Below are 14953 nucleotides of genomic sequence, written 5' to 3'. Positions count from 1 at the left end.
ATCAATAATTTAGTATATTGATATTAAAATAATTAATTTTTTAATATATTCTTAAAATTGTAAAATTATTTTTAATTTTTATATTTCAGCGTAAAATATTATATTGTGATACAATACATGTAATTCGATTAGAAATGACTCGATAGTCGTCTAGGAGTGGGGTGTCATCTGTGCTAGCTATGACTTCTGAGGATGAAGGCAACTGGTTCGCTGGAGGCATAGAGCGCGCCAGTGAAGAAGATGGATCATCATCATTGGAGGGCGACACTGCTCTGGACAGCTGCTGTTCTCTGTCAGTGGCAAGCGATACTAGCAGTCTATTCGGGGATGATCTGCTGTTAGGCTTCGAGATGAATTCTGAGATTGGGGCTAATGTGTTGGATATTGGCAAGACTGTATGTGATGACGAACAAGAACTGATCGCCAAAAACCAGGAGCCCGAAGATCCAAGTGATGGTGGATATGTATTCAGATAATACCGAACTATATTGTATACTACACCAATTTTTTTGGTATATTAAAAAAATATCGATACCATACAATATACTGAAATTTTGCATTTTCGGTATTTTTTTATCTATAAATTTGGTATACCAAATTATTGGTACAATATCTCATTACGTTAAAATAGCATACTAATAATTTTGATACGATATATAAAATATGCGTTACAATTTTGGTATGTAATATCGAACTATCCTTACCAACAATCAAATTCGAAAATTTTGATATTTTATTTATATTAAAAATTTTTGTATTACGGCTGTTATTTTGTATTTAAATTATTACAATTTTTTTTTTTATCTAATTGCATAATTTACAATCAATATATAATATTTTTTAAAATCAAAAGAATTCAATAAATAAAACATTAAATTTAAATAATAAAAAAAATATTTCAACTTTTATTTCAATATTTTATCAAATAAAAATAGTTAAAATAACATTTTATTACATATATTACATTAACTAATTACACTAATTAACTATATAAATCAAATTTTCTTAAACGCCGCACCAAAAAGAAACGCGATTAATTTCCCGGGATGGAGGGAGTATATAGATGCGTATCATTAATGTACTCCCTCCATTCCATTGAAAGGTTACGATTTTTCATTTTCGTCTGTCCCAAAACAAGGTTACCATTTCCTAATTTAGTAATTGTACTGTCTACTTAACATAATAAATAAATACCTTTTCAACTTACAATAAATTACACAAATGCCATTAATTTTACTAATAGGGGTATTTTTGTCTTTTTTACTATAATCCATTATAATACTAATATTCAAAAATTTACATGCAAAAAGCAAATACCACCCTTTCAATGGGACGAAAGGAGTAGCAAATTTCAGTATGAAGCAATTTTATACTTGTTGATAAAAAAAAAAAAAATCATTGAAAGAATATACTTAAGCATCATGCATGCAAGATCTTGGAAATTAAACAAAACATATAATGAAAAAGATTATAAATTTTAAAATGTGATTAAAATGTATAATACAAATTATATTAGACGAAATTCGGCATGTAAAGAAAAATTCTTGAAAATGTTTAGATAAAAATTCATTGAAAAAATATTCGTATTTATGGATCATGCATGCAAGATCTTGAAAATTATACGAAACATATGCTGAAAAAGATTATAAAATTTAAAATATAATTAAAAATATATAATACAAATTATATTAGACAAAATTCGGCATATAAAGATCAATTCTTGAAAATGTTTAGATAAATATTTATTTAAAGAACATACGTATTTATGGATCATGCATGCAATATCTTGAAAATTAAACAAAATATATAATGAAAAAGATTACAAAATTTAAAATATGATTAAAATATATAATACAAATTATATTAGACGGAATTAGATGTATAAAGATCAATTCCTGAAAATGTTTACGTAAAAATTTATTGAAAGAATCACAATTCTTAAAAATCACTACAAAACACAGAAATAATATATTTATATAAAAAAAAATTCCATTTCAACATTTCAATTTGCAATTACCAGCGAGTCTTTTTGAAAACACTTTTGCTGCGCCCTCCGACGCAGATACAGTGTACGTTACACTATAAATACTGTATTTTATGAGATATATAATTAGTAGATAATTAAGAATGTATTAGTAAAAATAATTATTCTATAATATAAATAATTATAAATTAAGATTAAGATAACTAATTAATTTAATTAAAATTTAAAAATAAAATTTAAAAATTTAAAATGAAATTAAAGTGTATAATCATTTTTCTTTTGATAAGTGGGACGGATAGAAACGGCAACGTGAACATGGTATCTGGGACGGACAGAAAAGAAACGGCAACGTGGACATCGTATATGAGTATTAAAACAAATCATCAATCAATCCTGACCGTCAGATTTACTGATTAATCAATCAATCAATCAATCATAGCCGTCTTAAAAAAAGAATTATTCACACGTAGCCGTCGGATTTACTTCCCGAGAGTTAAAAACCCTAGAACTTCATACCTGACCTAATCGGCGCAATCCTAACTCTGCATAAACAGATCGAAGATCCTCAGAGGCAGATTGGCAGCGAGGTCCGGGATCTTGAGTATCTGCACGGCACAAACGACGTCGAATACGACGCCGATGTCTTCTCCGGCGAAGAAGTTCATCCTCTCGTCTTCGGAGAGGTGTGCGTGCGCCTGCAGGTAGTTGGCGACTCTCGCCATCGTCTCGCCGGCGATTGAAGATACCATCGGAAACTTATGTGCGGTGCCATCGTTTTTGGCGCCGGTGCAGCCGTCTTCCAGGAGGTATTCGTTGAGGAGCTGCGAGAGTGCGGCGGCGGATCTGGAGAGGGAGAATTCGTTTCCGTCGTCGGTTATCAGAGTGACGGTTTCGCGTCGATTCTCCATTGGAGAGTAGAGAGAGAAAGAAATTGGGAACTTGTTGCAGAAGACAGAGGAGGGTTTTGAGGTAAGTGTGTGTTCAGTTCAGCATAATACACATTATAATTTATACATCTCTCTATACATATATATATATATATTTATTTTTAAATGTTAGGTAATACATAAAGTTCTAAGTATGACATGATTTATTTTTTTAAATAATTTTTTATTTAAATAAAATAAGCTTAGGCTTGAAAAAAAAAAAAAAATATTAATTAACAGGCCCGAACAACTTATTTATTATTATTATTCTTTTATAAAAATATTTTGTTATTATTATATATTAAAAATAACTTTTTATTTAATAATAATATTTATTAAATAATTTTAATTATAAATTTATTATAAAAAATAGAATTTTTTAACCTTTATATATTTAATAATTGTATGAATTTTATTATTTTTGTTTTTAACTAAATTTGCAAATAAATAAATAATAAAATAAATAAATAGATAAAAATATTATGGAGCTTTTTAAATAGACTTGGCTCAATTTTTTTTAAAAAAAATTTCAAATTAACAGACTAGACTAAGGCCATATATTTTTAAAATATACTATAGGTAAAAATTAAATATAGTTTATTTGTTTATTTATTTATTTATTTTTTAAATGTTAGGTAATACTCCAGTCCCCCATATATTATCAATTTTTTTTTTTCGTCCATCTGACAAATTTATTGGGGTGTGTTTATTCGTAGAATTTTGATTTTGGTTTTTTATTTTAAATTAAAATAGTTATTTTATGTGATATAAATATATATTTATATAATATTTTGAATGTAAAATTAAATTTTAGTGTAATATAATAAATAAGAAATGTGTATTTGATTTGATATTTTTGGAATAAAGATTTGGAATAGTAAAACCTAAACCAAAATCATACAAGTAAACACACCCTAATTTTTAAATACATTTAGAAAATATAAATTAATTTAGTCAAATTTCTAAGTTAGTATTCACTCAAAATTATTTTATTTTTATATTTTTTTCTTAATTAACTAATAATTTTATTTATTTTTAAAATTTTATTTTTTCTTATAACCTAATTTATGATAGTGATAAATAAATAAATAAATAAAATTTTTTTTTATTTATATTATATAAAATTTATTGTATAGTATATTTTAGGCAAAATAACAAAAAAAATTTCAGTGATTTCTCGAATTTGCTGAAAAAGACTATGTGGTTTTAAAATTCCAAAAAACCTACTCGTGGTTTCCAAAATGTTGCACACTCACCCCTCCCTTTAAAATTAGACTAACGGTGTTAATCTTTTGTTTATCTGAACTGTTATACCCCTTGTATGTATATATATATATATTTTACCACTGACTCATTTTCTTCTTCTTTATTTTTCATTTTTCTCCATTCTTTTTGCTTTTGTTTCTTCAATTTTTTTTTTATATTTTTTTTACTGTAATGTCATTTTTATCTTCTTCGTTCGGAGTAATTTTTTAATTCATACATGAACATTCACACAAATTCAATGTAAAGATTCAATTTCTAGAATCACGCATCATCGAATACTCGAAAACAAAAAACCCTTTAAATTAAAAATTAATCTAAACAATTTATCAAAAAAAAAAATGAATTAAAGTTGGAAACAGATGCCTGGAGCGAAATCTGAAGAGACCCATAAAATTTTAAGAGAAGAATCAATTGGTGATTTGCTTTTTCTTTTTCTTTTTTTTTTTTGTTTTCTTTAAATAGTAAGAATTTAATATATTAATCCCTATAACTTAGATGAATTTTGCTATTTATTTCATAAATTGAGGATGAAAACAAAACAGTTAGGGGGAAAGAAATTCTCAATTGGTACAATAATATATAATGGATTATAAAATTATATTTGTTTTTTGTGTATGAATAATGTTTTTGATATTTTTAAAATAAAAATTAAGTGTATATATAATTAAAAAAATAAATAAATATTTAAATATTTTAAAAACTAGATCTTAATAAAATATGAGTATTATTATATAAAAATTAATATTTTATATAACATAAATAAATATATATGTTTATTTATGATTAATATACACTAATTTTATAAAAAAAATATAAATTTTTAAATATAAAATAAAAAAACAATTATTGGTGAAAAATATAGAATATAGAAAGATTTTTATATAGATATGATTTTTAATGAGTGGCAATGAGTCGATTTGGTTGAATATTATGCAACTCTAATCCGATCTGTTTATTATCGTGTCGAATTTGTGTTGACCCGTTTATTATCGTGTTGGGTTCGGGTTGACTCGTGTTGACCCATATACATAATTAAGTTAATTTTTTAATTTAAATTAAATAATTTTTTGTTGTGTTGTCGTGTTATGTTAGTTTTTATTGATTTGAACGTAAATTAGATTGAATTATTTAAATTTGAACTTAGTTTAAATTAATTTATGAGAAAATTATTAAATTATGATTATTTGACGTATATAATGAATATATTAATCAATATTAATATATTATAATCGGGTTGTCATGTTGGGTTCGAGTTGAGAGTCTCAACCCTAACCCGACCCGTTTACTATCGTGTCGGATTTGTGTCAACCCGTATACATAATCGAATTGAAATTTTTGACCCAATTATTTCGTATCGAGTTATCATGTCGGATCAGTTTTGGCCAGCTGATATGATGTTATATATTATAAAATTAATTATGTTAATTTTTATTTATTAAATATGGTTAAATAGTATAATTTACTTAAAATAAAATCATATTAAATAATGTGAGACAAACTAAAAAACAAAACTATATTAATTGATTTGAGACAGATTTAGTATTTTTTTTTTTTTTTATGTGGTTCTTCGCCTTTTTTTTTTTATTTAATTTATGTTTTCTTAATGTGTTATAATTTTAATTATACACATAACTCAATTATTTTTAATTTGATTATAATTATTTAGAAATGAGAATAGAGAATAAAATTGTAAAAAAAAAAAAAAAAATTCAACATAATGATAATTAATTGTCTTATTTGGTAAAACATATAATTTGGTTGAAAAATATAAAAAAAAAAAATGCAAATATTTGGATGAATCGATCACTAATCGGACAATAGAAAGTTTCAATAAGTGAGAATTTATGAAAAAATAATTTTAATGACTTTTTTTTGTTTAAATAAAAAATTATATACAATGTTTTGTAAGATCGAATTTTAAGTATAATTTTTTAAAAATCATAAAAATTAAATACTTGAATAATAAATTGAATAATAAATTAAATGTGATTTTTATAAAATTGAAATAATATAATTTTAAAAAAATTATAAAAATTAAATAGTACAAAAAAAATTAAAATAAAATAAATATACTGCATCAATATTCGTTTTTGTCCATTTGTTTTGATATAAAAGAGAAATGAAAATATATAAATTTTTTATTTTTCAAATTATATTTCTCTAGCTCAAAAAAATTAGTTTTTATTTCTCTATTGTTTATTTACCAAACATACCCTTAATGGTATATTTACATATTTATATATATTTAATGTTTTAATACTATTAATTAGTAATAATATGTCGGGTAAAATGTTTTTTTTAGTCCCGTAACTTGACCCCCTTTATCATTTTAGTGTCGTAAGTGGAGGTTCTCGCAAACTAATTTCATAAGTGAAAGATTTTCGCTATTTTAGTCCTTCGGCGCCGGAGACGCCCGCATAGCTAGCGGACGACGTGGATTTTATTATTTTTTTAAAAGTGATTTTTAATTTTATTTGTCTTTTTTAAATTCTTTTATTTAGTTCAATTGAAAAAAAAATTAAAAAAAAATTTAAAAAATTAATGTAGTTTATAAAACATTAAAAATTGGTGACCTGGTTGGACATCGGACACGTGGCTTCCGGCGAGCCACGTGGGTGTCTCCGACGTCGGATGACTAAAACAACGAAAATTTTTCACTTATGAAAATTAGTTTGCGACAGACTCCATTTACGAGACTAAAATAATAAGGGGGTCCAGTTCCGGGACTAAAAAAAACCAGTTTACCCTATTTTTTTTTTTAAAAAAATACTATTAAATATTTATTTATTTACTTTAAACTTCAAAACTCTCAATCAATTATACCATTCGCAAGAAAAATTGCATATATATGTGCTGTAACAAACATAAAAATGCATTCTACATTGTCTATTTGGAATTTGATTTCAGATTCTTTAGTATATAATTCTCTATAAAAATATCAAATTTGTTTGGTGAGTTTTTATTTTGTGTTTTAATTTTGAATTTTCATTTAGAAATTACTTTGAATATTATATCTTGTTAAATAAAATAATATATTTTATAAGTTAGTGTAAAAATTAAATAATAAAATAAAAAAACAAACTCTAAGTAAATACAATTATACTATTTTTTTAAAATAAAAAGTTATGTCAAAACTATAGAATTCAAAATCACTGATAAAATCAAAACTCAGATTTAAACTTCAACTAAGCATTCATAATTTTATTTTTTTCTTTGAAAAATCGAGATAAAAACTTGAAATTATTCTTTGTCGTCTATCAATAATATAGCAATAAAATGATTATAAGTTATTTTCTTAAAAAAGAAAACGTGAACAATTCATGATGATTATTATTATTATTATTATGATGTAAAAATATAGTAAGTAAAAAATAAATTAAGAGTATTATAAGAAATTTATTAAAGACTAATTATGCCTTCCTTTTGTATTTTGTTTTCAAATATGTTTTTTTTTTTTAAAAAAAAATAATATAAATATATATTCATCTACATAATTCTCTATCATGTAAAAAAAATATTTTCTCAAACTATTTCAAAAAACAAATAAATCTTTTGATAAAAAATAATAATATGCTAATTAGAAAATGTAGTTGGTGTGTTTCTTTTGTAAATAAAAAACATTATTACATTATTGTCCAAAAATAGTATATTGCATATATTTATTATTATTTATTAATTATATAATTCACTATATTTTATATTCTTACTTCCCATTGAAAGTATAGATTTTCTCAAAAAAAATATTTACTTTTTCACATAAATTTTTTAATATTAGTATTACATGAAGGTGTAGTAAAATAGACAAAAATACCTTTATTTGTATTGTATAATATAAAAGTAATGATATTTTTGTAATATATTGTAAGTTGAAAGGATATTTATCATATTAGATAGATAATACAATTATTACATTAAAAAATGATAATTTTATTTTAGGACGAATAAAAATAAAAAATAACAAATTTTCAACGAGACGAAGAGAGTATAAAAAATATATCTTTCAACTATTTTACAAAACCAACACACTATATAATAAATTGATTATTATTTATTAAAATAAAAATAATAAAATAATAAATAAATACAATTATTTATTATAAATAAATTATACCTAACTTTGACACTAAAAAAACATGCGACATAATTATGCGGATGTCAATTACTAAGCCCCCACCCACGTCGGAAATGGAAGATGACGTCGGCCTTTCGTGACTCCATCGCACCAACCTTACACGTGTCTCCATCTCAACCCTCCATAGCAATGGCCATCCAACGGCCATTATTTATTCTCTCAACCAACCCGGTTAGACTCGCCCGACCAACACACATTTTCCCACTCTATTTAACCAAACCCAATCCAACTCTACATACTCAACCAATTTCAAGCTTAGATAAACCCCAAAAATCTCCTACCTAATATCTTACCCACATTTCTCTCTCTATATATATAAAGAGAAAGAAAAAAAAAAAGTAAAAAAGGAAAAAAAAAAAATCTATTCAAAAGTACCTATTATGGAAATTATCAATGGAAATTCGTCGCCGTACATGTACAACGATGACAAAAATGGTGGCGGCAATGATTCGTTGAAATGGGGCAAGGCGGCTGAGTCCCTAATGGGAAGCCACCTCGACCAAGTCAAGGGTATGGTGGATGAATATAAACGGGCGGGGGCGATCAAACTAGGGGGCGAGACACTGACAATAGCGCAAGTGGCGGCAGTGGCGAGAAAAGGGGTTGAGGTCGAGTTAGCCGAGGGGGCCAAGAAAGGGGTTGAGGCGAGTAGCGATTGGGTGATGGAGAGCATGAATAAAGGGATGGATAATTACGGCATCACGACTGGATTCGGAGCGACATCGCATAGAAGAACTAAACAAGGCTCGGTGCTACAAAATGAACTTATTAGGTACGTATAAATATATTGTACTACCTCCATTGAGCTCTAAGGATCTCAAAGAAAAAATTGTAAAAATACTTCAATTAGTATATCCTATAATACTAATAGAAGAAAATTTGTACAAAATATTATACAAATATAAAGATATGTTTAATGTTAAGTACAATAACACAAAAGATAAATGTGACCCTTAGAGGCGGACGAAATATAATAAGAGTATGATTTATCTATATATGGAAATGAGTATGACGAAATGAGTATGATTTATTTTAGAATTGTATTATAATTTTGACTACGTCATTTTTAGGTGATACTATAACTTTAAGAACAATATGATTCTTTTGTCATTAATTATTAAAATTTATAAAAATATTTTGAAAAAGTATAATACTCCCTCCGTCCCAAAAAAAGTGTCTTATTGAGAGTTGGCACGGAAATTAAGGAATAATAGTATTTAATTGAAAGTGAGTATAAAGTAGAATGTAAATGACTAAAATGCCCTTGTTTTTTTAAGGATTTTAAAGAGTACGTTAGAGTAATAATTAGGGATAGTATGAAAAAGTAAGAATAATTTTGTTATAAAGTAAGGACCACGGCTACTAAATAAAGAAACAAGACAATTGTTTTGGGACGGACGAAAATGGAAAAACAAGACAAATCTTTTGGGACGGAGGGAGTATTTGGTTTGTTCACTCAGTGTTTTTAGATAAATTATTATTATTATTATTTTTTTTTGTGTATAGTATATGAAGATTGCATTAGTAAATATAAAAAATATTTCCTCCGTGTCACATAATTTGTCCCTATTTTCTATTTTTGTTCATCCTACATAACTTGTCTTTTCATTTTTTGGAAATCTTATTATCCACTTTAATCACATTTTAAATTTTAAATTTTATAAATTTTTTTAATCTTAATTTATAATTATTTTTACTAAATAATAATTATTTTTACTAATACACTTCTTAATTACCTACTAATTATACTTTACTAAAATTTCTGTATCTACGGGAATATGCCCAAAATATATGGGACGGAGGGAGTAATTTTTTGTGTTGAATGATTGACTTTTAATAAGTTGATAATATATATATATTATTGTGTGTATATTTATATTTTTTAATAATATTCATAGAGAATTGTTCATCGAAAAATGCCTAGTGAACAGACTCATTGTTTTAGCTAAATAAATTTAATTATTTTTCAAAAAATTTTTATGAAAATATAATATATTTTTCATTAAAAAAATATACTCCGTCTCATAACAAACTATCTATTTTTCTATTTTAATCCGTCCCATAACAAAATATCTATTTTTTTTTTTTAGTAATTGTATTATCTACCTAACATTACAAATACCTTTACAACTTACAATATATTACATAAATATCATTACCTTTATATCACACCATACTAATAAGATTATGTTAGTCATTTCTACTTTATTCCTACTATATCCCAATATAATACTAATATTTCTAAAATTATGTGAAAAAACAAATAAATACTTAATTATGAGACAAATAAAATAAATTAAAAGAGGTTACTAAGAATAGTATAGTGTACAAAAGAACAATCTTTTAGTATTAATTGATCAAATTTGATAAAATGAATTATTAGCTTATTTCACTCTCTTTTTAGATACTTTTTTAGTGTTATCTTTTGCATCATGATCATGGTGTTTAAATATGGAAATACTTTGAATTAATATGTGTTTTTTAGTTATTTTTTATTTGATATATATATATATATATATCTTTTTTATTTCTTCTCAATAACTCAAACCAAATTAATATTTAATATAATGTTTGTAAAATTTAAAAAATTATTACTATGAATATGTATGTAAACAAAATGTGAATTCACTGGTGTGTTTGTTTGGGGGATTGAATTTTAAATACACTGTTCATCCCATTTTTTTTTCCAAAAAACATCAAATCAAACACATATTTTTTATTTTTTATATTATACTAAAAATCAATTTTACATTCAAAATATCACATCAATCCATATTTATATCACATCATACAACTATTTAAATTCAAAATTTTTATTATTCAAATCTCAACTCAAAATTTAAATTCTCGAACAAACACAATGGGACAAAAAATAAAAATTAGACAATCTTGTCGGCATAGTAAGGACAAATAACATACTTTTTTTAATAGAAACAAATAGCTTAAAAAACCACATTCATCATTTTACTTTAAATAGATAAATTTTTAGGTTATATTTTCTTTTTGTGTTTATTTAATTTTTTTACTATTTAAATTTGATATTTTTAAAAAATATATATACTTTTACGAAATATTATTTGATTTAAAAATCCAAATATCCAAATCCAATTTAAACTGAATATAACACACTCATTATGCTTGAATTGTGAAGTTGCTGGCCCCAAATAGATTTCTTTGGCCTGATCTCTATAAAATCTCTGGTTTGTTTAAAGGATTTTGGTAGATTTTTACTATTTATACAATTTTTTTTTTCAAAATTATCAAATCAAACATCTATTTTTTATTTTTTATATTATATTAAAAATTAATTTTACATTCAAAACGTCACGTCAATCCATATTTATATCTATCATTGTGGAAGATCCCGAATTACTACTCCCACACCAATCTCATTTCCTACATGCATCTCCCGAGGAGTATCCAGGGAGGCCACAAACACAATATCATTTTCTTTATTATTATTATTATTATTATTATTACTATTATTATTATTTTGATAACGTTTAAACTACAGTCGTTACTCGTCGAGTGCGCTCTAGATAATTTCCAGTTGAACTTAATACTCTACAAACTAGGCTCGACAAGACAGTTATTTATATTATTACACATACATTAGATAAAATAATGATTTATTTTGTCCCATAAAATCTTTCTAACATCGGATCTCTGGTTTTTCTTTTCCGTAGGTTCCTAAATGCGGGAATATTTGGCAATGGATCCGAGTCGACCCACGAACTTCCAAAATCGGCCACAAGGGCCTCAATGCTAGTAAGAATCAACACACTCCTACAAGGATACTCCGGGATCCGGTTTGAAATTCTCGACGCGATCGCCAAACTCCTCAACCATCGGATCACGCCGTGCCTACCACTCCGGGGCACCATCACCGCCTCCGGTGACATAATCCCATTATCTTACATTGCCGGAATTTTATTGGGCCGGCCCAATTCCAAGGCCATTGGGCCCAATGGTCAAGTCCTAAATGCATCCCAAGCATTTGACCTTGCCGGCATTGGGCCGGGCTTCTTTAACTTGCAGCCCAAAGAAGGCCTTGCCCTAGTAAACGGCACCGCCGTTGGATCGGGCCTCGCCTCAATAGTATTATACGACGCCAATATTCTTGTTGTCCTATCAGAGGTTATATCGGGTATTTTAGTCGAAGTTATACACGGGAAGCCCGAATTCACAGATCATCTGATACATAAGTTAAAACACCATCCGGGCCAAATCGAGGCCGCGGCTATAATGGAACACATTCTCGACGGGAGCTCTTACGTTGAAGAAGCCCAAAAGCTACACGCTATAGACTCGTTGTTAAAGCCAAAGCAAGATCGATATGCCGTCCGCACGTCACCGCAATGGCTCGGCCCGCAAATCGAGGTCATCCGCGCGGCGACTAAATCGATCGAGCGAGAGATCAACTCAGTTAACGACAACCCTCTCATCGACGTGTCGAGGAACAAAGCGCTCCACGGAGGCAATTTCCAGGGCACGCCGATAGGCGTGTCGATGGACAACACGCGCCTCGCCGTCGCGGCGATCGGAAAACTCATGTTCGCGCAGTTCACCGAGCTCGTGAACGACTTATACAACAACGGATTACCATCGAGTCTCTCGGGCGGTCGGGACCCGAGCCTCGACTACGGTTTCAAGGGCGCCGAGGTCGCCATGGCGTCGTATTGCTCCGAGCTACAACACTTAGCCAATCCCGTGACGAACCACGTGGAGAGCGCCGAGCAACACAACCAAGACGTGAACTCGTTGGGCCTAATCTCGGCGCGCAAAACGTCCGAATCCGTCGACATCCTCAAGCTAATGTCGGCGACATTCCTCGTCGCTTTATGCCAAGCCGTCGATCTTCGCCACTTGGAGGAAAATCTAAAAGTCGCGGTGAAAAACACCATTAGCCAAGCCACGAAGAAGGTACTCACGATAAGTGACGACGGCGAGCTCCATCCGTCGAGATTTTGTGAAAAGGACTTGCTCAAGGTCGTCGATCAAGTGCACGTGTTCTCCTACATCGATGACCCGTGTAGTGCCACATACCCTTTAATGCAAAAACTACGGCTAGTGCTCGTCGAGCACGCCCTGGCAAATGCCGAGGGAGAGAAGGCCTATTTCACATCCATTTTTACAAAGATCGGTGATTTCGAGGAAGAATTAAAGACCCTTTTGCCGAAAGAAGTCGAGAGCGCTCGACTCGAGGTCGAGCGTGGGGAATCGACAATCGGGAATCGGATCAAGGAATGTAGGTCGTACCCGTTGTACAAGTTCGTTAGGGACGAGGTCGGGACGAGATTTTTGACGGGCGAGAAGGAGACGTCGCCGGGAGAAGAGTTCGATAAGGTGTTTGAAGCTATATGCGATGGAAGAATGGTCGAGCCATTGCTCGAATGCTTGAAGGGATGGAATGGAGCTCCATTGCCAATCTCTTGATGAATGTTTGTTCGAATTTCTACAAGTTTCGAACAAAATATATATATATATACATATATATCTTGTAATATTGTTTTTGTTTTTGGAAATCTATCTTCTTTGAAATTTCGTATGTGAGAAAGACACACGTTTTTCTCTAAACGTGATATGGTATACATATGTTCTTCTCATTTTGTGGAAAGATGAGGGTTTGCTTACTTGTATTTTTTTATAATTGTTTTATTGCTTATTATTATGGTTATAAAAAACTACTTCGACAATCAAATCTGTTCAACCTGGAAACTTTTAGGTTCAGGTTTGGATACTTCGAATATGCAAAAGATCGGGTCAGCAATCTGAACTCGAAACGAAAAAAAAAAAAAATTCGTGTCATGTTTGGATCGTGTTTCGGGTTGACCTGATAACCCGAAATATAAAAATTTGGTCAAGTTTCGGGTTTCAGGTTGACCTGAAATTATTTTATTATTATTTTAATTTATAATATTTATATTATTTTAAATATAAAAATATTAAAATACAAATGAATTTTTTTAGGTTAATTTAATTTTCTTTAAGTTTTTTGGGTCAGGTTCATATCGAGTTTGTTTGAGTTTCGGGTGACCTAAAATTAATTCAGATTAATTTGAACCCGATTTTAAAGAATTTGTATCGTGTTCAGGTCTAGGATTTCAGATCAAATTTCAGGTTCGGATTGACAATTTTTTATTACCCCATGACTCAACCCGACACGAACACGACCCGAAAACATGACAGCCTTATTTATGTTCTTTTATAAATAACTCGAATATCTATATATTTATTTAAAAATATTTAATTATTAATTTTTATATATTTTGTTACTATTATACACATATATAATATTAATATTATGCATTTATGAAAAGAGCTTCTAAAAGGGCCTTCAAAATATTTGGGCCCTAAACTTGGGCTCAGAAAGGCATACCCAGGGCAAGGCCCGACTTCTATGGTAATTAAATATAATATTTTTATAATAATATAATATGTTTGTAAAAGAATTTTTAGAATTTTATAATAACAAAAAAAAGTTAAAATAACCAAAGTCAATTCAAAGAGTCGCAACATTATCTATTATTATAAAGAATTGATGATAAGGCGGATATCTTATCCGGATAGTATTCATTCAATCTCAAAATATGTAATTAGTTACTTGTTCTGAAATATTCATTATTTATATATTAATTATAAAAA

The 14953-nt window shown here is 28.2% G+C and overlaps 1 protein-coding gene across 1 annotated transcript; it reads left to right on the top strand.

Moving 5' to 3' along the window:
- Window positions 1-8536: 8536 nt before the first annotated feature.
- Window positions 8537-13914, top strand: LOC127251261 (phenylalanine ammonia-lyase-like). Its single transcript, XM_051274883.1, has 2 exons — window positions 8537-9080; window positions 11995-13914. Exons 1-2 carry the CDS (start codon window positions 8689-8691, stop codon window positions 13742-13744), a joined length of 2142 nt encoding a protein of 713 aa, XP_051130840.1. The 5' UTR covers window positions 8537-8688; the 3' UTR covers window positions 13745-13914.
- The last annotated feature ends 1039 nt before the right edge of the window (window positions 13915-14953 follow it).

Source organism: Andrographis paniculata, unplaced genomic scaffold (assembly GCF_009805555.1).
Source record: "Andrographis paniculata isolate CXL003 unplaced genomic scaffold, ASM980555v1 Contig43END, whole genome shotgun sequence".
NCBI lineage: Eukaryota > Viridiplantae > Streptophyta > Magnoliopsida > Lamiales > Acanthaceae > Andrographis > Andrographis paniculata.
Note: the sequence above shows the minus strand (reverse complement) of the source record. Positions and strands in the feature narration are given on the sequence as shown.

What these genes read in the sequence shown, in the direction of transcription:
- LOC127251261 (XM_051274883.1), top strand. Translation starts at nt 8,689, where the DNA reads ATGGAAATTATCAATGGAAATTCGTCGCCGTACATGTACAACGATGAC. An exon ending in CTACAAAATGAACTTATTAG is followed by an intron (nt 9,081 to 11,994) that starts GTACGTATAAAT and finishes TCTTTTCCGTAG; the next exon opens with GTTCCTAAATGCGGGAATAT.